We start from the raw sequence: 21575 nt of genomic DNA, 5'->3' as shown, positions 1-21575 counted from the left end.
GGGATGTGACCGTAAACAGAGTGGTGGAGTTGGTCATAACGGCGTATACATACAGGGAAAGTTCACCGATAGGCGGAGATAGGACCGAAATACCAATACCAGCACGTGCTCAGCGTGGGATTGGGGATGCTTCCGAGTGCAGAGAGTGGAACTTCCAACATGTCCAGATGCAGATGTTCGATGTTCGATGTTCGATGATTATTTTCTCTTATCCTGACATGTAGTTATATCCTACATATGTATTTCTTTTATCTTCATTGTCCTTACTATGTATATAGCCATGTAGAACCCCTACCTGAATAAACTATTTTGATTTATCTACTACATGCATGTGCATACTTTGTACACAAATCCCCAGATTTGATCAAAATGAGATCTGCCCGTTTGCGTCACTCCCCGGATCTGGTTTAGCTTGGAATGTTGCTTTGCCTTTTTGGGTTTGACATGTCGATCTAAAGGATAGATAGAAGGTAACATCGCATTCGATCTTTCAATCTTCCAAGGTTCGGTTCTACAGATAAAAAGGAGTCAAAGACGCAAACAACACTTACGCAAATAAACAAGTTCAGATAGTTTAGATAGTTCAAACAGTTCAAACAGTTGAAATAGTTCCGTGGAGCCCTAATATTCATACAAATAGGAAACAAACTTAAGATGAAAGCACCTGAAAAGTACCAGAAATAAATGGAAAGTTTCTCCATTGAAAAAAAAAAAATAATAATAAAAATAAAACAGCCTTAAACGAACAAAGAAGACCTTGTAGAAAAGGGGGTGTAGAGCGGAAAAAGAGGCAATAAACAAATGTCGTCACGGGCGTGAATCAAGCTATGGCCAAAGGCAAGAAAGAGATGAAGAATTTACTCAGGCATTTTGGAGTCCCCATCCTCATCCTCATCCACGCCACGTAATGTGGGATAAAAGACTCCCTCACTTGGAGACTTGGCCTCTTCCCTGGGCTGCTCAGAAGCAGCACGACTGGCAGTCTCAACTCCCTCCATGGCATCAAGTCCTGGAGTAGGAGAAGCCGAGGAGGTCTGCGCTCCATATCCAGCAGTACCGGTCTCGAGCAACTCAGAAACCAAGCGACGTAGGTTCTCAAGCAGACGGACCTTCTCAACCCAGGCAACGTTGACATCCCGCTCGGCGACTTCGGTGGCCGCTTGCGCAGTACGCTTGACTGCCTCCTGATCGGGATCAGACGAGGTACCCGATAGAGCGGGGTCAATCAGGCTCTCGGAGATGTGAACAGCCTTGGTGGGAGTGCGCTCGCCGTCATGCTTGCTATCCTGGGAGATGTCCATGCGGTCCTCAGTGGCAGCACGCTCGGCCGGCCGGGCGCGTTGCAAGGTACCACCGGTGTAGCGGCGACGATCGTCGTGGTCATACGCACCACTCAGGGTAGAGGGTGGTGCGGCACCGGAGGCGGTCGGGTAGCCTGCGGACATGCTGTCGGCGACAGTGGCCGACGGCAAGCGAGGGTACATGCCCGGGCCGCTCTCATGGGGAGGAGACACGCGGTGAGCGTGGTGCATGGAGATAGGAGAGCGGTTGGAGGTGTATGACTGTGCACTGGAAGGCGGGGTCAGAGCCGGGGTGCCGACCGAGGGGGAGTGGGCGGAAGCAGCCCCCATGGGGGTTGAGGCGGTTGCAGTAACGTGGCTTGGCGGGAGCTGGGTTGGGGGAGAGTGGGTGGCGCGATAGTTCATGCCACCATGCACGTAATGCGCGCCGGGCTGGGCAACGCCGGCAGCCGCCACATTCTCATCGCTTTCGTAGATAGTGTTCTGCATTTGCTCGAGGAACTGATCGATGTTGATCAAATCGTTCTTAGTCCGGACATTTGACATGGGGGGAAGGTGGTAACCAGGAGGCTGAGAACCACCAGGGCTGTAACCACCACCGCCGCCCCCGCCGACCGCAACAGAGGCAGGCATTTGCTGATATTCAGGCACGGGGCCATTGAGGAAGGGAAGTTGAAGGGCCTGCAGACCAAGCAGACGCTGGCCGACCGCGGCATAGGAGTTAGGGTCGAACTGGCGGCGCTTCAAGTCGCCAAAAAACTCGTTCAACGCGTCATATCCGCGCTTACGATCATAGGGGTGGCCTCCCTCTTGTCCTTGACTCAGGGCATAGTATACATTGCCGTAGGAGTGCGGGTTAGGAGCCTGAGGTGGAGGGTGTGGCTGGTAGTACTGCGGGGGCGGCGCGTGTGAATATTGGCCATTGATGCCAGTGATAGGGCTCTCGAAGTAATGTGTGGCAGCAGCATAACCCTTAGGGTTTGGGGGGAACATCATATCAGGATGCTTCATGCCGGGTTCGGGGGAGCGGATCTCGGAGTCGTCCGCGTGAGTCTTGACATGCTTCTTCAAATCCTGGGGACGCTTGAAAGCCTTCCCGCAGAAGTCACACTTGTGAGGCTTAAGTGGTACATGAACGCGGATGTGGGAAGTGATATGATCACGTTTGACTGTTGTGGTGTTGCAAGTGCCCCACTGACAGGTCAGGTTGAGGTTGTTGGTGCTTTTGCGTCCAACGTGACGCTCACAAACATGCTCCTAAACAGTAATTATTAGCATCTCTTTTTTCTGATTGAAGTTAACTGATCAAGCTTACATATAGAGACTCGGCCGTAGGAGACTTCTCAGTGCATCCAACCCACTGACAAGGCAACTGCTCACCGGCGCCGTTCATGGACGGGCTGTTCACTGCCGCGGTGGCGGCAGCGGCGGTCGCAGTGACTGAGGCGGATGGAGTAGGGGTTGCTTGAATCGGCGCCGGTTCAGAAACAGGCGCAGGCAAGGTGGCCGTAGTAGAAGGGGTATGATTTTCCGACATGATGCCAAGAATACTTGATCTGGAGTTGGCGGAAAGCCTAGAGATCAAAAGAGAACAAAAGAGAACAAACTAAGAAGATCACACAATTATAGAGAAGAAACACCCTATATGTATACAATGTAGGCGAGAAGGAAAAGGGGGGGAAAGAGTGAGTGAGAAAATGGGGGGGTTTCTCCGCAAGAAGAGGAAAAGGAGCCGAGCCTTTGCCCAGAAAATACCGCTTTGCTAAGCCTGGCGGAAGGACAAGGAGAGAAAGCAGAAGACCAAGACCGGGCCAAGAGTCGGTGCGGGCCCCAAGTACCAAGAGGCGTTGGCGCCATGACTTTTGACTGGTGGACCGAAGGGGGGGAACGAGGGGCTGTGTGGGAGCATTCCACAGCTAACACGTAGCACAGTAGGGTACAGTACGGTACGAAGCACAATTTTTACAAGTTTTACAATTATGTACATGTATTTTTAATATTAATATATACCTAGGTATGTAATTCTCAAGGTTGTTACCTACCTAGGTACCTAGGTATATACGGCTGAAGCTAACTCCGTACATAACTGGCCTATAACCTACCTAAATACCTTGTATGTATCTTATAAGCGATTTTAAGTACTTCCGTTTACCCTAAATCAGGTTAGTCCAAACACACCGTAAATTCAAAGGGTAAATTGTTAACAGACAACTTACATCTTACGGGCTCACATGTTCCAATATTAAAGTAAATGAAGCTGAGAATGAGACAAGGAGTGGCGTATTCATTTCGCCAAGCCAACCTTCCAAGAAACATCCCATGGGCAATGCTTCTTGGCAGCCAAGTGATTCCTCTTGCCAATAATTCCCGCTCCGGGCACCAAGACTCAAGTCTTGGAGTCTTGGAGTCTTGGTATGACCAAATTCATATCCCTTTCGTATAAACTTTGTCCGAGTGTGATAAGTCCTCTGATTTAATCCGGCTGCCTAGTGCCCTTGGTTACGGCCGGCATGCATCAGTCGGATTCGGATTCCGCGAGACATCTGGAGATATTTTTATATATTACATATTTTTACATGTAACCACATATGTTCTATCTGTCACTTTCTATAGTCTACGGAGTATCTACTCCGTAATTCTATTATATTTGTAACATTTCGGCCTGACCTCGGAACATGTCAAAACTAACCCCCTGTCCAGGTGATATATAAATATTTACTTACCTAAGCTTATCATCATCCCGAGGTCTTCACAAGGGCCTAGCCCAAGCATTCCAGTTACTCCTTGGAACATGGCTTGGCCCAGTGGCGTAGCCGCCGAACCCAAATCACCCACGTGCAAGTCTTCTCTCTCTCTGTGCAAGTGCCACCTCACCTTCCCGAGCGGTTCCTCCGCTTTGGCGTTGGCTGGTACCAACTCCAAACATTCAGCCCAACCTTCGTCCCTTTCGTGACAGGGAACGCAGCGTGCCAAGTCTCCGGGTACCCTGTCCCATCCGGCCGAAGATTCTCCCAGAATACTGCGTTACCCTTGATAGGCTTGAATGTGATACCCATCTCCCCCTCCTTCCCCTTCCCCTTCCCTACCCCATCCCGCTGCTCACACTCCAGGAACCGGCACCACCCCTCCCCATCAGGCATCCTCAACCGTGGAAAATTCGTCCCCCCACCCTCACAGTCCGCATCGATGTACACCATAAACGTGCTAAAACGATCCCCGCCCCGCGCCAATGACCCGGCCCAGTCATAGTGGTGGCGGTAGTGGCCGGATGCATTGTAGCGCTGCGCCCACATGCGCTCGATGTACAGGTCCGGACGCCAGCCCTGGAAGGCGCGAGCGCGGTCTTCCAGACAGCGGATTGTGTCGTCGCGGTCGAGAAGGGCACGGTCGGAGAGGCGTTTGGTTGGGTCTACTCGTTCTGTCTGGCCGTCGTAGACGATAGAAGGGGTGTATTTGTTCACGCTGGGATTCGGGGGAGGTTTGTCCGGTTAGCTTGGTCGGTGGTTATCTTGTGTATGTGTTTGTGTGTGATGGTATATATCCGTGTTTCGGGGGTTGCGGTTGAGATTGGTGGTTTACCTCATGTCCAGGATGTGGTTTGCTTCGGTTTCTGAGATGAAGTTCTCGATATATATGATCAGTGGTTCGCGCGAGAGGAGATGCACACGATACCCCTCTGTGCTGGGGCAGTTGAATGGTACGCCATCTTCGGGGCTGATGAAGCTGTCGTCGGTGAGGTTGATGCCAGGTCCTGGTGCGTCGGACTCGTCGAAGAGGTCGACGCTGTCTTCGCGTGGTGCTAGCAAGCCCGGGAAGAATCCGCGCACTAGCGGGTCGAGGATGAAGATATACACCGGAATCAAGTAGAGGGCCCAGGTAAAGACGGTAGAAAACTTTGGAAGTGATGCCATTGGGTTGGCTATAAATAGTCACGGGGATATGTAGCCAAGTAAATGTACAAGGGGATATTTGGATTATTAGCTCTCCATGCGACCGGGGCGGAAGCTTGCGGAAGCTACAATTGATCTGTCGCTGGGTATAGATGAAGGCCCATAGGCAATGGAAGAGGAATATGATCAAGAATGGGTGTTGTAGTGTAGGGCCATCGAAGGAGAGGTTCTGGACGTTGTTGGAAATGTCGAAGTATGTGGGTCAAACAGATTGTGGGCTAACCCGAAGCTAAGATGAAGATGACTTCATTGGAACATTTGACATCCCTATTATTACTAGAGCGTATATCCTATACGTGTTATTTAGCAAAATACAAATGTAGCTACATCTATAGCTATGCGGAGTTAAGGAGGTGTTTAGGGGAGGATGCGGGAGTAACTTATTCGATTTGTGGATATGTATGGTCTATACTCTGGTCTATACTCATCCATGGATGTTCATTTTCTTGATTCTACCCCTTTGGAATGCTTCACCCAACAATCGACATTCCAATCGCAAAGCAGACCCACAAAGCCAGATCAACCGTCCGCGTGCACACACGATGGATAGTTAGCCATCCCTCGAGGTCCTTTGTCGATGAGCCTCGCGACGTATCCTCAATCACAACCTAGACCTTGAGGACAATAGCCGGCACAAACAGAAGATAACTTACAGCTAACAATGTGCCAGCAGTATACCAACCTTGGAAGGCAGGGATGTCGAGCTACCCGATCCCGACCGTCGCTACCTCAAGGTGTTATATCCACCTCCTGTCAAGGTCGGCACGAGAACGGCCAGCACGCGCAGGGTACCAAAGCCAAAGCCAAAAAAAATAATAACATAATGCAGAAACGTTAACTCAGAGGTCTTACTATTCTCGTTGCTTCTTTTACGCTCTTTCCTGGTCCTGCTTTTGCTTTTGGTTTTCTACCTATCATCACCGTCACCCACCATGGTTGAATTGGACAAGGACGCAGAAACCACTACCATGCCAGCTGTGGCCATTTCTTGTGTCAATGGGCATGGTCACCCTAACCACCTTCGATACTTCCATCATCTCGACTGCCCTGCTGATAATTTCGGCTGATTTGGCATCCGGGAGGTGTATATATCTAGGTGGTCAACATATTGAATGCTACAACTCTAGAAATGCTAAACTACTACAAATGGTTAGTCATTACCCCAGCTAATCCTGGAGACCTAATCAGACGTTATACTACATATCCCCGGAAGTCTCCGCATAGCCTTCTAGGGCTGCTGGAAGAGTGTGACCAAACCCGCCGTGTGGAGAATGTATACAACGTACACGCCATGATACCTCAAACAGAGTGCGTACAACCAGACACCAACCATAACGTCCCGACAAAAACCCTCGTCAACAATGTACCCCCTAGGTATGCTATAGTTACTGTAAACTTTCTTTTTATTGCCCGAAGTGGAAATATTCTCTGAGTAACTCTGTATATATATATATAACTTGTAGAGCACAGATTTGTAGAGCGCTAAGGGCGATTTGAGCAGGGATGAGTTGCAAATTGATAAGAAGGGCAAAAAGGGACAAGCCAAAGTGCATTATTGACCAATGCACTTAGTTGGGACGAGGGATCTACTTCCCAAGTCAAGGGTCCACGGTCCACGGTCCACGGTCCACGGGTAGCTTTGAGGATCATGGGATGTAGTTATGTGCCCAAGAACCCTTTGGGGGATATTGGTGTTGGAAATATAGCCAGTAGTAGGCATTAGTGAATGAACGAAGTCAAGCTCAAGTTCTTTTCATCGTAAGTCTGCAAAATATACTGTCGACAGCATGAACGTAGTGACCGCCCTCCTTGTACTCCTTAGAATTGATCAGGGCTGCCAGATAAAGGCATCGCAGTAGAGTTGAATGAGTCTTATAATGCGCAGAATCCATGGCCATTAGGGCCGTAAAATGTGACAACCACTCAAAAATCCCCTCAGGCTTGCCCCGGATTGCCCCCCTCCAAAAATTTGAAAAAGGTTAAGATGTTCCCATCATTATCCTTGATTGAGAACTGTCTATACCCCCACGGTGTATCCTCGACATCTTCCACAATCTCAACATCATCGAGAGACCTCAGATGATTGTAATACTCATCTAACTGCGATGTCCCTAGAGCAATCATCGCCTGTGACGGGGTGAAATTCCCAGTTGTTGCTTTTGAGAAGTAGAAGTTGGCGTCTGCCTTTCTGCCAATGAATAAGGAGCAAAATGTCTGCTCGGATGAGCCTTCCTCGGGGTTTACGCTGGCAAGTTCGAAGCCCAGTTTCTCGGTGTAGAATTGAATTGTGAGAGGGATAGAGCGTGATTGGAACATAGGGATTACTTTCCATGCAGATTTCAAGATGTCGGCAGACATGTTGAGGCGGGGTTGTCAGTCTTTTGATACGTTGACTGTGTAGGATCGCTAGTATTGAGGGGGAAGACCTGGAATTGAGAGTTGGGGGAGGAGGGAGGAAGGTATGTACCTAGGTAGGCATGTGCAGAGACTATCGGAAAAGGGTTGATCCAGTACTTGATTCAACTAGACCAATCACATACCATATTCCACCAAAAATGGTGCACTTACCTCGCTCTTAGTTCCATTGAATCAAGTGATCGACCTTCAAATGATATAGAAATTCGGTATACATTTATATATATATATATACAGCTAAGTGAGAAAGAAAGCGAGACTCCTAACCCAACCAGGTATTAACAGTTTTTACACCAAGATTTTGGCTTTCATGATAGCATATCATCGTAAAAAGCAGATCAAACAAACACGGCAAACCAGACCTAGGTTAAATGCTGTTGGCATTCATCCACTGAGCCCAATCCTCAGCAGACGCCGCATTGCCCGGTCGATACGCGGCATTATTGCCAAACAGATCATCAAAGGAGATCCCCAGATCCATATTCATGCCCATACTTTCATCCATGCCCATGCTGAAATCAGGCATTCCATTTGGACCGGGCATTTCTGGCTGTTGTGGTGCGGACTCAGTTCCTATGTCGTTCGGATTGTTGGGCTGGAAATTGTAGCCCTGCCAGACGAAATTCTGGTTCGGGATTGAGACCAGGTCTGGACTGCTGATCACCTCTGATGGAGTTTGGCTCTGCGAGATTGGGGAGTGGACGCGGGACGAGGTTCGGGAGTGGGAGGGGCGGAGGTGGCTTGGTACTGATGACTTGATCCCTGGGGGATTTGCTATGGGGTAATTCGGGAGGTTTGTGAAGTCAAAGGTTGGAGTGGAGACCCCTGCGCTGGAGGGGTCGCCGGGTGTGGTGGGTCCCATGCCTGGTGCTGAATCGAAGGGATACTTCGATGGTATGCCTGAAGCGTCGTGCCGGAAGTGATCATCTTCCAAGGTAGACATGGGCTGTGTTGGGTATGCGAATGGATCGTCTGATGGGAACATCATTGGCATGAGGTCTGGGAGGTTGGAGGGATTGGTGAATTGCTGAGCCCATGCTAGACTTGATGGCTCTTGAGTGGGCATAGAGGGTGTCATGCCTGTTGAGGAAATATGTTCCGGGGTGGTCATGGTTTCTGTCAGCAGCTCAGGTGTGTTTGAAATCCACGTGGACTGATGATTAATGTCAGTAGAGCGATTGCTGACAGGCTGGACATTGTCCAGACTTCGTTGTCGGCGGCTCTGATCATCGTTAACAGGAGTCTGGGACATCATCTGCACTGGGAAAGTGCTTGACCGATGTGGCAGCGTTTTCTCAAAGGAAGGCTGAAGCTTCAGTTCAGGCTCGGCAGTGTTGGATGGCGCGGGCCGCTTGAGATTAACAGGTGTCTTTGAGCTCTGGCGATTTTTCAACATCTCGGGTAATGTCTTGAAAAGGCACTACAATATAATTAGTCAAAGCTATTCCAGATTGAAGGCATGAGCACTTACGTTCAAGCTCTGGGAACACCGGTCGGCAGCAAGACTCTTCTTGGCCAATCCGGCTAGGGTATTTTTGCCCTCCATGGCATCCTTCAGGACACCATCTTTGGCTGTAGGTGAATCCGGATTCTCAAGCACGAAGAAGATCAAGGAGAGGATGGCAAAATAGGTCGTATACATGGTGAACCAGAAGGATCCATTGAGAAGCCCTCTCTTTTGCATTCCGGTCGTGATGTGAACAATGTTTCGGGAAACGCTGACGCAGGCAGCTGCACAGGCATACGAGCGCTTGTCCACGCCACGCGCTTGAGAACCACCAGACACGTAGTGGAGGAACGGGCGGTACATGACCATCTGCACGTGGGCGTAGCTTATACGTAGCAATTGCCGGACACTATTTAAATGTTAGTCACATTGATTCGGTAAATTATCACTGTAGACTTGAGACTTACCGTTCTAGCTGCGGCGACACTTCTGTGCCTGGTCGCAGAGCAGGAGGCAATTCTTCCATCCAATTTTGCAGATCTCGCTCGATCTCCCGAATTTTCGAGTGGCTGACCATGTATCGTTGGTCTGACTTGGAGCGATAGCGAGCATTCTTGACTGGGTAGATATATTTCACCACCTTCAGAATGATGTTAGAAAGACGCGTGTGTGCATTGCATCCAGCCATCAGGGGTGTATAGTTAGACGGGGGTTGGGTGATTCCTTCGGTAGTAATGTAATCACCATCAACCTCCATTGGGTACTCTTGATCGATATCGTCGTCACTCAGCATCTGAGGAAGTCCTAAGAGCGTGCTCACGTAGATGTCCATCTTGCGGATGACCCAGAAGATGCGCTTTCGAAGTTCTCGCTCAAGGGGGTTGAAGTCTGCCGCAACAGAGCGATGGAGACCTAATCGCAGTGCTGAACGAAGTGCAATTCCCACATATGAGTAGCATGTGCTCAGCTTCGCAGAGGATTGGAGGAAGAGGACCATAAAACAGATTGCCTGCAGAGAAACCAAGTCACGGCAGTCGGTGATCTCCAGCAGTTGCCGACCAGCCTTGAAGAATTGGAACCTGTCAAAAAAATTAGTCGGTGGCATAGAGCACTACAGATTTGCTATGACTTACCCTTGGCCTATTGCGCCTTCGTAGCCAGCCAAATCCAGGGTGCCCTGTCCCGATTCATCGTCCGAGAATAAGCAGCCAACGGCGATGACGATATATAAAAGCGGCAGGAAGGAGTTCTCCTGGTTCGTGAATTGTTCCGGGGGAGTATCGTAAATGCGATCCAGACTTGCGAAAAAAGAGGGTATATGCACAAATTTCATCAACGAGCAGGCATGGTCGATCGCATTGTGACACAAGCGGCGCGCAGCCTCCCGTGGAGGCAGGTCATGTGTAGGAGGTAACGTTGTGTCTTGAGGCGATTCGGACATCGACTTCGGACTATCCAGCATATGCGCGGTTATCGAGGGGCGCGATCGTGCCATGGGGCCCGAGATATCTGCGGCGCCCAACTGTTTGCGCAACCGGCGAACAAAGAGAACGCCCGAGGTGTGCCCATGATAATCCCAATGGCCCTGATCATCTCGATCTAAGCAGCCCGAATTGTCGACCATGGTTTCTAATAGTCCCTCGTCTGCCCCTTCTTGCACTGTGTCTTGTACAATCGACGGTTTGACATCTTCGGTCGCTTGTTTCGATTTTTGAGCGGCTGTGAATTTCTGTTCTGTCGCATGTACGTCTAGTTGCGGATCATCGAGGTCGACATTTGGGAGAACAATTCGAAGTAGGGCTTCGGCTTTTTGGAGCCGATTTTCAAGGGCTTCGACATACTGCGGGGCGGGATTTCGACGACGGTTGGAAGGTTGGTCGTACGAACACTCTACAGACCGACTGTTAGGGCACATGAACTTTTTTTCACCCCCGAGATTAAATGCATAGGGCTCTGCGTACCATAACTATAGACTGTGCAATGAGTGCATGGCTGTTTGCCATCGCACTTAATTTTTTTCCTGCGACATTCGTCGCAAGCGCGGCCGACCCGTCGCCTTTTCTGCGCAGGTAGTGATTTAGGGTCTGTGGTGGAGGCATCATGGGTAGGACTGTCATGATGATCGTCCTCATGCGAATACTTGAAGTCGTTCATGGGCGCGGGATCCTCCTCATTCTCGCCAGAAACAGGGCTCGTCGTAGTCGCCATGACTGGATATCTGAGGTTCGTAAAATGCACGGAGTCATGTAAAGACAAATGGTGGCCTTGGCGGGCGATCCGAAGTGAATATCACTATCTCACCAAATGTCATGGATCGCCCTATTTTGAATTGATAAGCAGAATCAAAGAGGAAACAGATAGTGGAGACTGGTGCAAAGTCTGACGGTGTTCGATTGAAAGTTCCCAGGGAGGAGTAGAATAGTAAAATTTGGAGGTACTAGTTGAAGGGTCTGAGAATCTTAGGATCTTAGAATCTTATTAGAGTCATTGAGGGTCTGGAGGGGGAAATGGAGACAATGATGAAATGATTATTCCCGAAGGCGGTGTGTGAAATATTAAAAAGACCTCAAGGGCTTCAGGGTCAGAGAGGTGTCAAGGTACGGAGTATTCCGTATGGAGCACAAAGAACAACGTATTATCTTAGTTGGAGAAAAATGAACTTCAATTTAGTCATGAAGAGTCATACGCCTTTTGACTGGTGGCCAGGTGGATATCGGGGGTTCAATATGCGCGACGCCGACACATTAACTTCCGTCTTTGGTGCGTCTTTTCCCTTCTTTTTCTTCTTTTCCAGAATTTTTCCCTTTTTTCCCCCCCTTTGGACTGAGGCATTTTTGGGACTTTCAGGGAGTTTGGTATTTTCATCCAATCAGAAGTCGAAGAACTCGCTGTTAAGGCTTTAGCCCCGTCTCCACTGCCGGATTCGTCTAGGCCCGGTCACTTCGCCGATTTCCTACTCCGTACGGACTATATTACTATTAGTAGTACTTCGTAGAGTCTCTGAAATTAGGAAATTCAAGCATATGTATTCCATACCTAGGTATGTGTTGTAGTTGTTTGGGTTTGAAATTGAACTGCAGACTCATGTGGGATCTTATTAATAGGTTCTCCCTTGGACCTTATACGAAGTACGTCCACGGGTACATTAACCAGTCTTATTAATCTATATTAGTCCTTCTCCAGGGATTGCATACGGTACGGAGTACTACCATCATGTACGGAGTATCCCGGCACAGAAAAAGGGTGATCACCTGGACAAAGACTAATATCTTGCTCAATTCTATTTCTAATATTGTGACATCACATCACTACGATAGGATACCCCCGTTTCTATTCTTATTCCCTCGAAATAACAACATTGCGGTACAAATGATGAAGTACATACAGAGCACAACATACAGTCCTGGACCCTGAACGCCCTTGCGACCTACTGCCATCATGAAGGGGTTTGTCATGCAGAGTCCTTGAAACAAGGCAACGTGCGTCAAAATGCTTTGACAGCCCTGTGACGCGAGACATGGGGAATGCAAACATTGAAATGACCTATCATCCTATCCACGAAAAACCCCATCTTAATCGGGCTCCCGAAGTTCGGCTTCACGATATGCCTCATTAATAGCCCTTTATGTACATAACATCGTACGCCAAGTGAACTGCGTCATAATTATTCAAACTATTAATTAGGCTATTGACTATCCCCCTCTAACTTTCAGAGTAACTTTAGCCTTGAAACGATTCTGAAGATCCCTCGCCTCCCGCATGACATTCCATTCGCAATTACATAGTGCCCCTGCGGCACGTCCCACTTTCTCTAAGGTGGATCGGCATGTATAACAACGCCAAACGCGACTTTCTCTAGCTTGGCCTTATATGGGATCGTCTCCTCCTCTAACGTCAATTTTCATAGGCTATGGAGCCACGCGATACGTACTATGACTTTCTACCTCGTCACCTTCTGCTGCGCCTTTGCCGCGCTGGGATCATTCCTGTTCGGCTATGATTCCGGCGTGATCTCTTCCAGTATCGAGCAGGAGGCCTTTCTGCGCCAATTCGGGTCTCCAACCTTGTCTGACACCGTCGCTGGGGGAATTATTTCCTCGTATATCGGTGAGTATCTATCTTTGTCGGATCTTGCGGCGATCGGGATCTAATATTGGTGACTAGGAGGTGCAATCGTGGGATCGGTCCTCGCCTCGTATATTTCGGATTACTATGGCCGTCGAATGGTCCTCTTTATTGGTGGACTTCTTGCCACTCTGGGTGCTGGCCTCCAGGGAGGCGCGGTCAATATCGCGATGCTTATCGCCGGTCGATGCATCGCGGGTCTGGCAATTGGGCAGATGTCTGCCACTATTCCCGTTTATTGTGTAGGTAGACACACTGTCCAGCTGCTAAGCTTTATCTGACGTGAGCCCAGAGCGAGGTTGCCCCACCACAGATTCGGGGGATGCTAGCTAGTATGCAGCAATGGATGATTGGCTTGGGGTTCGTGGTTGCTGTGAGTAATTGCCACTGGGATCTTACTATAATTCAACTAACAGGGTTCAAGCAATGGGTGGGATACGGTTGCTCCCTTCGAGGTGGAATCTTCTCCTGGCGCTTTCCACTTTCTTTTCAAGTCGTGCCAGCAATAATTCTGACTTGTGGCATTTGGTTCCTTCCTGAATCGCCACGATGGCTCATGGAAAAGGGCAGAGAGGAAGAAGGCCGCTCAGTCCTCGCCCGACTCCATCTCAACCAAGGCGCAACCAACAGCCAACTACTCGAACATGAGCTATTCCAAATCCAAGAGAGCCTAGTATCCGAGAAGCAATCCGCCGTACGATCCTGGCGCCAACTTCTCCTCTCCCCGCGCTGGCGACACAGGGTCCTCCTTGCCTGTGGTCTGCAAGTATTCAGCCAATGCTCAGGAACAAACGTAATTTCAAATTACGGCCCAAGACTCTTCCAAACGCTCGGCTTTACAGCATCAACCTCCCTCATGATAATTGGACTCTGGAGCGCGCTAGCGCAGTTCTGGTACACGGTCTTCATGCTTTTCATCGACAAAGTCGGCCGTCGGAAACTGCTCATCCCATCATTACTGGGCATGGGAGCAGCCCTGTGCATCGAAGCCACGCTGGCACAGTATATCGATTTCAGCGACCCCACCGCCAACCCACATGCTCTGCGAGCTGCCATCGCCATGTTCTTTGTTTTCTCATTCTTCTTCACGGCTCTTGGAATGATCTCTTGGGTCTATCAGACTGAGATCTTCCCTACGCCTCTTCGAGCCCGCGGCTCGTCCATGGCGACTGCCACGAATTGGAGTGTTAATCTTATCTTCACGCAGTGCTCGCCTATAGCATTAACGAATATCGGGTCGAATTACTTCTATTGCTTTGCCGCGTTCAATTGGGCAGCGATGGTGGTTGTTTGGGCGTTTTATCCTGAGACTGCGGGTTATTCTCTTGAGGGGGTCGAAGAGGTTTTCACAACACAGTTTGACGATGGGCACTCGGAGCGCTCTTTTAATGCGGACACTCCTGTGGCTATTAGACCGCGCTCGCAGATTCGACATAAGGGGCTGCATCCGTTGTCGATGCATCCTACTCATGACACTGTTAGTATCGGTAGTAGTCACAGTGGGTCTGGGGATGAGATCGGAGCCAAGGAGGTTTAGATTGTACAATATAGGATTTATGAAGTGATGAAATGAAGAAGTATTCAGTTCAGTGTGATTACCCATTGGAACAACACAAACATCTCTAGTTATAGATCAAGTGAGACTATGGATTTCGCATATCAGCCGCGCGCCAGGCGCACAAACGTACTTTATCCTCCACACTAAAGTGTAATAGGTAATGAGCTCGAGTCTGCGGTTGTACAACGGCGGACTCCAGCTCATTTTTGCTTTTGGCGTAAAACATCTGGGCGGAGGTCACGGTATCGTTTCTGCGCGATGTCGCTCTTTTTTTTCCTGTGCTGTGTTTTGCAATAAGGCTAGGATAACCACCTGCTTCCAACCTTGGAAGGTTCCACAGAGTTGAGCCTCTGATGCCACCCGATTGCCCTTTTGGGAATACCAGGATCCACATCCCAAATAGGCAACTAGAACCACCAGCATCATTAGCTGTTCGAAAGGATTTAAATAGCAGGGAAAGTCTCACAAAAAGGCAGAACGAACTACCAGTACAACTACAACAATGGCAAAGTCAACCACCACCCTAGCCTCTGGCAAAGAAATGCCCCTCGTAGGCTTCGGCCTATGGAAAGTTCCCAAAGAGACAGCCGCGGACACAGTATACAACGTCAGTACTAGTACATTTAGAAACCCCTACAACCAACACATACCAAATACACGCTAACATACTAACATCCTATAGGCAATCAAAGCCGGATACAGACTATTCGACGACGCATATGACTACCAAAACGAAAAAGAAGCGGGCGAAGGCATCCAACGCGCCATCGCCGACGGCCTCGTAACCCGCGCCGAGATCTTCATCACAACAAAACTATGGAACAACTACCACCGGCGGGAACATGCCATTGAAATGGCCAAGAAACAAAATGACTCCTGGGGTCTAGGATACATCGACTTATTCCTAATGCACTTCCCCTGCGCACTGAAGTACATCGACCCAGCAGTAAGGGAGTACCCTGTAAGCAACCCTCATCCCCTCCCTAATCCCAATTAGAAATACAAATACCTCTCACAGCCTCAGCCTCACTAACCAACTAAATGCCCCAGGCATGGTGGACGGACGAAACAGGCACCGTAACCCCAGACAACGTCCCGATCCGCGAAACCTGGGAAGCAATGGAAACACTCGTTGACAGTGGCATCGCACACAGCATCGGCGTGAGCAATTTCCAAGCGCAGAGTCTATACGATATAAAGACGTATGCGCGTCATCCCATCTCTGCCCTGCAGATCGAGCACCACCCTTACCTGGTGCAGTCTGAACTTATCCAAATGGCGCAGGAGAATGGGATTGCCGTGACGGCATACTCGAGTTTCGGGCCTCAATCGTTTGTTGAGTTGCCGCCGGCGTTTTCGAAGAGGGCGCGGGGGATCCCGCTGCTTTTTGAGGCGGGGTCTGTTAGGGTTGTTGCGGAGAAGTATGGTGTTTCGGCTGCGAGGGTTTTGTTGAGGTGGGCTACGCAACGGTGAGTTTTGGAATTGTGTGTGAGTGTGTGGTTGTTGATTTGGCGCTGATGGTTGATATATTTAGGGGTATTGCTGTTATTCCCAAGTCGAATGATCGCACTCGTCTGGCTGAGAACTTGGATGTGTTGGGATTTGATATGACGAATGAGGAGATTGAGGCTATTTCGGGTTTGGATAGGGGTCTGCGGTTTAATGATCCTGGGTTTTACTTGGCTAACTACCCTCTTCGGATTTTTGCTTGAATGGGATGAGTATTTGATTAGAAGCTAGATCAGACCTGAAGTCTGCAAACACTACCTACTCGATCATAAAAACAATGAACATCATGTCCCCACCTTCTGACGAAACATCCTCATAAGAAACTAAAATAGCAGAGCTAGACTGGATAGTAATAACCGCCGAACGAGCCCACGACGTTGAAAATAGCTGCTACTATTGATTGGGAAAATGCGGGATTCTGGCCTGAGTATTTTGAAGGCGCTTTCTATGAACGACCGGGGCCACCGGCTGCTTTGGATGCGGAAGTTGATGATGTGCCCTGGTTGTTGCAGTTTCTCGCGGCCCAGGATGTGGAATGAGAGCATATGGGTTTTGAGTTGCATGGGCAAAGCGCGTGTGGAAATCAAGTATTCAATACTTTATACAATATGTCCTTTCTACCTCTATGTGGCCGTCTATTTTTGTGTGAATCAAAGCAAAACCCCTAGATCACAACTAGCGAGTAACAAAATATTTCACAGCAAATCATACAAAACTCCGATAAAACATGTGGGAAATGGCCGATATCGCTTAAATCGGCTCATCACGAGGCTCAACAAGAATCTCGTTGACAGAGACATGTTCAGGCTGGGTCAGGGCATAAACAATGGAGTTAGCAACATCGGAAGGATCGAGGATCTTCGCTCCGGATGGCTCTCCGAATTTCTTAACGGCTTCGGCATCCGTCGACATGCCCAGCAGGTCTGTAGAAGTGTTACCGGGCTGAATACTCGTCACGCGCAAGCCAGCGCCTGCAGTCTCGAGGCGGAGAGCTTGGAGGGTGGCCTCAACGAAGAACTTGCTGGCCGAGTACACACCCAGACCAGGGAAGACCTTACGTCCAGCGTCGGAGGAGATAGCGACAACATGGCCGCGGCCTCGCGAGAGCATGCCGGGAACTGTCGAAGAAAGAGCGTGCAAGAGACCCTTGCAGTTGACGTCGACTGTGCGCTCCCACTCGTCCATCTGTGTGTTTGCCATCATGGTGAAGTACATGACACCAGCGCATGCAACCAAGATGTCGACTGGACCGAGCTCCTCACTTGCTGCTTGGACGAGAGCCTCCACCTGAGTCTTGCTTGTGACGTCGGTTGATCGGAGGATACACTTCACGCCGTGGGCTTCGACCTTGCGCTTGGTGCTCTCGAGAGCATCCAAGCGTCGGGCGCCAAGTGCTACAGCACATCCCTTCTTAGCTAGGGCGGCTGCTACCGCCGCACCAATGCCCGAAGAAGCACCAGTCACCACAGCGACTTGGCCACTGAGTGGCCCCTTCACTGAAACCGCGGTAGATCGGTTGAGGGCATTCTGACGAGATGGGGCCCGGGGTAGCCATCCTCGAGCAAACCAATGCCGAGTGTAGGTCTCCAGCAACAGGCTGTCCACCTTGGGACGCTCGACAACGGCCCGGAAAGGCCTAGTCAAAGCGTTATCAAGGACGACGATGTCTCGGAGGAACTCAACAGTCGGCATGCCACTGCGAAGAATGTCGACGGTAAACGAACCATCGCCACCCTTGGCTGAGCCTCTCTTCTCGAACCACAGGGCCACCCACTCATCCCATGGGAGAGGCTGTGTCTCATAACCAAGCTCTTTGAGGTCTTCAAAGACTGATCGAGTATCGACCGGGGTGGGATCTCCGAGATGGAACACAGTTTGATCTGCCTGGGTCTGAGTAGCAAGATGGACAATAGATTTGCTGACAAAGTTCACAGGGGTCATCTCGGCACGCCATCCTTCCACGTCTGGGGCGTATCCAAGCTGGATGGATTCCACGATCAATGCAGTGAGCAAATCCCACGCATTGGCGGAGCCTGTCTCACTGTGACCACTGATGGTACCACACCGGTGAATCTTGACTGGTAATCCACGCTCACCAGCCTTGAGAACGAGCTGCTCTGCAACCCACTTTGTCTGACCATAGCCATCGAGTAGCTTTTTGGGGACATCTTCGACATCGAGTATGGTAGTTTCGGGCCAGCCCTTCTCACCTGATGGTGGCAAAACACCATTGGTAGAGATATACTGCACGGTCGCACCACCCTTGGCGGCCAAACGAAGAATCTCTCTGGTTCCACCAACGTTTGCTCCCCGAAGCGCAGCATAGGGGTAAACAAGGTTGACGGTGGCTGCAGCATGCACAATCACTTGAACACGAGCTGCGATGCTCTCAAACTCATCCGGACCCAGACCCAGACGAGGCCGAGAAAGGTTTCCTGGTAGGATTTCGAGACGGTCCAGAATAGAATCGCGCCAGAGTCCCATGTCTAGGAGGTTCCTGCGGATTCGGGCCACACCCCCGGCTTGATCATCCTGCTCGGGGTCGCTGAAACGCACCAGACAGATGATTTTAGCCGAGGTGTTCTCAATCAAATCATTCAGTAGGAAAGCGCCCAGGAAACCAGTCACACCAGTCAAAAGCACTGTGTCAGCTTTGGCGATTGAAGTGATCGCAGTATTTGTGGGCTTAATGTCCTCATCCAGTGTGGCATCGGAAAGCAAGACCGCCGGCAGATTTGCTTGTACTTCCTCGGTATGGCCATCTCTGACAGCACGCACAGTCTCCAAGTGGCCAGAAAGAGTAGTGTTCTCTGCGAGACGATGAATAGGAACACGGAAGCCGAAACGTCTGGAAAGCTTAGATGACAGATCTGCCAGAGACAAAGAATGACCGCCCAGATCGAAGAAATTATCTTCCGCCTTGATCAGGTTCTTCGAGACTTTCAGAACAGCCTCCCAGATTGCCGAAATGTCATTGAGACCAATCGGGTCCTTCCCTGCGCTTTGCTCGCTGCCATTAGGGCTGGAGCTACGAGGCGAAGGCAGGTTTTTCATATCAACCTTGCCGGAGACCTCGTTAGTAGGCAATTGGTCCAGTGCAACCCAAAGAGCTGGGATCATGTATTGGGCAAGATGGTTCTCGAGGGCACGACGCGCGCTGGGGGAGTGGCCGGACTCGTTGATCACGACCGAAGGGCGATCGGAGGAAGCCTCGTCGGGGACAACATATGCGACCAGTTGTCGGTCCAGTCCATCGCCGTACGCAGTGACAACACACTGGTTGACAGCCAAGTACTGGCAGATGTCATTTTCCACCTTTGCCGGCACAACTGAATATCCGCGCAGCTTGATCATGGCGCCAACGCGGCCGGTGATTTCGAGGGACCCGGAAGGCAGCTTGCGGGCGAGATCGCCGGTCCTGTACATACGAGCACCGGGTGTAGAATCAAAGGTATCCGGAATGAACGCCTTGGCGGTGGTTTCGGGAAGGTTAATGTACTCCCGTGCCAACAGAGGACCACCAATGAAGAGTTCTCCCGATGTCCCTGTCTCTACCTCCTTTCCATCCTCGTTTAAAACGTAGGTATGTGAAGGAACAATCGATGGGCCGACCGGGCAGTAAATGGAGTCGTCATCGACCACATCACGGATATCTCCGCAGGCGATCTCATGCGTTTCACACGCACTGTAGCAGTTGAGCAAGCGGGCATTGGGAAGAATTTTGATGGCCTTGCGGGCAAGATCGGTTGTCACAACCTCACCGTTCAGCCAAATGATGCGCAAATCAGGGACACGAGTACCGAACCGGGGATAACGCGAAAGAACGGTAGCCAGAAGAGTGGGGGTCATGAGGGTTTCCGTGACCTTCTTAGCCGCGAGCAGATCAACCAGAGCCGCGGGGTCATAGCTCGTTTCGTCGGGCACGATCACCACCGTGGCTCCACGCAGTAGCGGCCGCAACATCTCCCAGATGAAGAAGACATTGCAGGCCACCCGATCCCCTGGTTGTACATCCTGCACTGCAAATCTCAAATCGTATGATAGTACCGGGGCGCGGTGTGGATTGGCGATTCCCTTGGGTTTGCCTGTCGTTCCTGACGAATAAGACACAAACGCCAAGCGATCCAAATCGTCATCTGCCGGCAACGGAGAAGGTTCCTTGGCGTCTCCGTTGATTTCGGCCACGGGTCCATCCAAAGCAATTACCGGGACGGGGGCTTTGATTTTGTCGGCCTCGGACTTGTGAGTGATAATCACGGCGGGACTAGCGTCTTCGATGACATCCGCCAAGAGGTCCGCGGGGTAAGCCAATTCGAGAACAAGGAAGGCACCACCCGCACGGAGCGCTGCTAGACAGGCAATCACGTAATGTGCGCTGCGAGGTAGGAGCACACCCACGAGGGTGTCACGGCTCACTCCATAGGTCCGTAGACGACTGGCAAGAGCCTCAACTTCTTGATCCAGTTGGGTATATGTATATGTCGTGGTCTCATCTTCCAGGGCGATAGCATCTGGGGTTGCCTGCACCTGTCGCTTAAAGAGTGTGGGCAAATCCTTGGTAATGTCGAGGACGGCCATTGTTTCGGTAAGGAGGGAAGGATCACGCTATACAAGTCAAACGCTGCCAAAGTTCACTAAATAAGGTGAAAAAAAAAGGGATGATTGTGTAAAGTTGTGGTCAATTGAAATCTCGATGTTTAATGGAAGAGAGAAGGACGAAGAAATACGAAATTTTGTTGAGAGACTAAAGTTCTAAAAGCTTCGAGAGGTGCCAATGGAATCCATTCACGTTCCAGGGCACTGTACACCGTGTTCGCGTGGGGTTCTCCGGGAACGGGCTTCCTTATCGTATTCTCCGGATTTTGTCCGTCTTGGGCATTGATGATCTTTTGTTACTTCTATTTCGATCAATTGAGATATTTTCTTTATTTTGTTTACTCTGTTTTCTTCGTCTCTCTATACTTATTCATTTAAGCTACCTCATACCCTCTTCTACCCTCAACAAATACTAATAAAATCACATGAAATCCAAGGGCTCCACTTTTAAGATTTGCATGTGAAAGGGCCCTGTTTTCCCAACACTTTGGTTCTCCTGTCCAAGTGCCTGGGCAGGAGGCGTCATAATGCGCAATGTGCGGCAATTTTAGAAAATTCATTTTTTAACTTTGGCCCCCAAACCAAATTTCCACGGTTACCGCCGATAGGACACCCATAGTTAACTAAAAGGTGTGATATTCACCTGCAGATTCAGGCATCAAATGCACGGACCC

At 50.1% G+C, this 21575-nt stretch overlaps 7 protein-coding genes across 7 annotated transcripts; 2 read left to right on the top strand and 5 right to left on the bottom strand.

Annotated features, from left to right (window-relative positions):
* Positions 1–706: 706 nt before the first annotated feature.
* pacC (putative C2H2 transcription factor PacC) lies at positions 707–3040 on the bottom strand. Its single transcript, XM_040951296.2, has 2 exons — positions 2617–3040; positions 707–2558 (listed from the first exon to the last, which is right to left on the bottom strand). The coding sequence occupies exons 1-2, from the start codon at positions 2836–2838 to the stop codon at positions 858–860; spliced, it is 1923 nt and encodes a 640-aa protein (XP_040818306.2). The 5' UTR covers positions 2839–3040; the 3' UTR covers positions 707–857.
* A 1131-nt stretch (positions 3041–4171) lies between these two features.
* Positions 4172–5212, bottom strand: N7455_002192 (oxidoreductase, 2OG-Fe(II) oxygenase family; the record flags this gene model as incomplete). Its single annotated transcript, XM_040951690.2, has 2 exons — positions 4172–4763; positions 4881–5212. The coding sequence occupies 2 exons, from the start codon at positions 5210–5212 to the stop codon at positions 4172–4174; spliced, it is 924 nt and encodes a 307-aa protein (XP_040818017.2).
* A 1974-nt stretch (positions 5213–7186) lies between these two features.
* N7455_002191 (uncharacterized protein) lies at positions 7187–7609 on the bottom strand (the record flags this gene model as incomplete). The annotated part of the gene is made up of 1 exon (XM_040951046.2): positions 7187–7609. One exon carries the CDS (start codon positions 7607–7609, stop codon positions 7187–7189), a length of 423 nt encoding a protein of 140 aa, XP_040818449.2.
* A 424-nt stretch (positions 7610–8033) lies between these two features.
* N7455_002190 (putative C6 transcription factor (Mut3)) lies at positions 8034–11321 on the bottom strand (the record flags this gene model as incomplete). The annotated part of the gene is made up of 5 exons (XM_040951968.2): positions 8034–9086; positions 9138–9522; positions 9581–10192; positions 10247–11003; positions 11075–11321. The coding sequence occupies 5 exons, from the start codon at positions 11319–11321 to the stop codon at positions 8034–8036; spliced, it is 3054 nt and encodes a 1017-aa protein (XP_040817848.2).
* Positions 11322–13045: 1724 nt separating this feature from the next.
* Positions 13046–14775, top strand: N7455_002189 (sugar porter family MFS transporter; the record flags this gene model as incomplete). Its single annotated transcript, XM_040951693.2, has 4 exons — positions 13046–13220; positions 13278–13480; positions 13531–13611; positions 13663–14775. 4 exons carry the CDS (start codon positions 13046–13048, stop codon positions 14773–14775), a joined length of 1572 nt encoding a protein of 523 aa, XP_040818080.2.
* A 523-nt stretch (positions 14776–15298) lies between these two features.
* On the top strand, positions 15299–16508 carry N7455_002188 (uncharacterized protein; the record flags this gene model as incomplete). The annotated part of the gene is made up of 4 exons (XM_065604238.1): positions 15299–15403; positions 15479–15757; positions 15847–16265; positions 16331–16508. The coding sequence occupies 4 exons, from the start codon at positions 15299–15301 to the stop codon at positions 16506–16508; spliced, it is 981 nt and encodes a 326-aa protein (XP_065462729.1).
* A 547-nt stretch (positions 16509–17055) lies between these two features.
* N7455_002187 (non-ribosomal peptide synthetase) lies at positions 17056–20883 on the bottom strand (the record flags this gene model as incomplete). The annotated part of the gene is made up of 1 exon (XM_040951442.2): positions 17056–20883. One exon carries the CDS (start codon positions 20881–20883, stop codon positions 17056–17058), a length of 3828 nt encoding a protein of 1275 aa, XP_040818219.2.
* Positions 20884–21575: the final 692 nt, after the last annotated feature.

The sequence above is a fragment of the Penicillium solitum genome, assembly GCF_028829755.1.
Source record: "Penicillium solitum strain IBT 25940 chromosome Unknown utg000001l_segment0_segment0, whole genome shotgun sequence".
Classification (NCBI taxonomy): domain Eukaryota; kingdom Fungi; phylum Ascomycota; class Eurotiomycetes; order Eurotiales; family Aspergillaceae; genus Penicillium; species Penicillium solitum.
Note: the sequence above shows the minus strand (reverse complement) of the source record. Positions and strands in the feature narration are given on the sequence as shown.

Coding starts and splice junctions, on each gene's coding strand:
- pacC (XM_040951296.2), bottom strand. CDS start 2,838: ATGTCGGAAAATCATACCCCTTCTACTACGGCCACCTTGCCTGCGCCT. Junction 2,559..2,616: donor CTACGGCCGAGTCTCTATAT/GTAAGCTTGATC, acceptor ATTACTGTTTAG/GAGCATGTTTGTGAGCGTCA.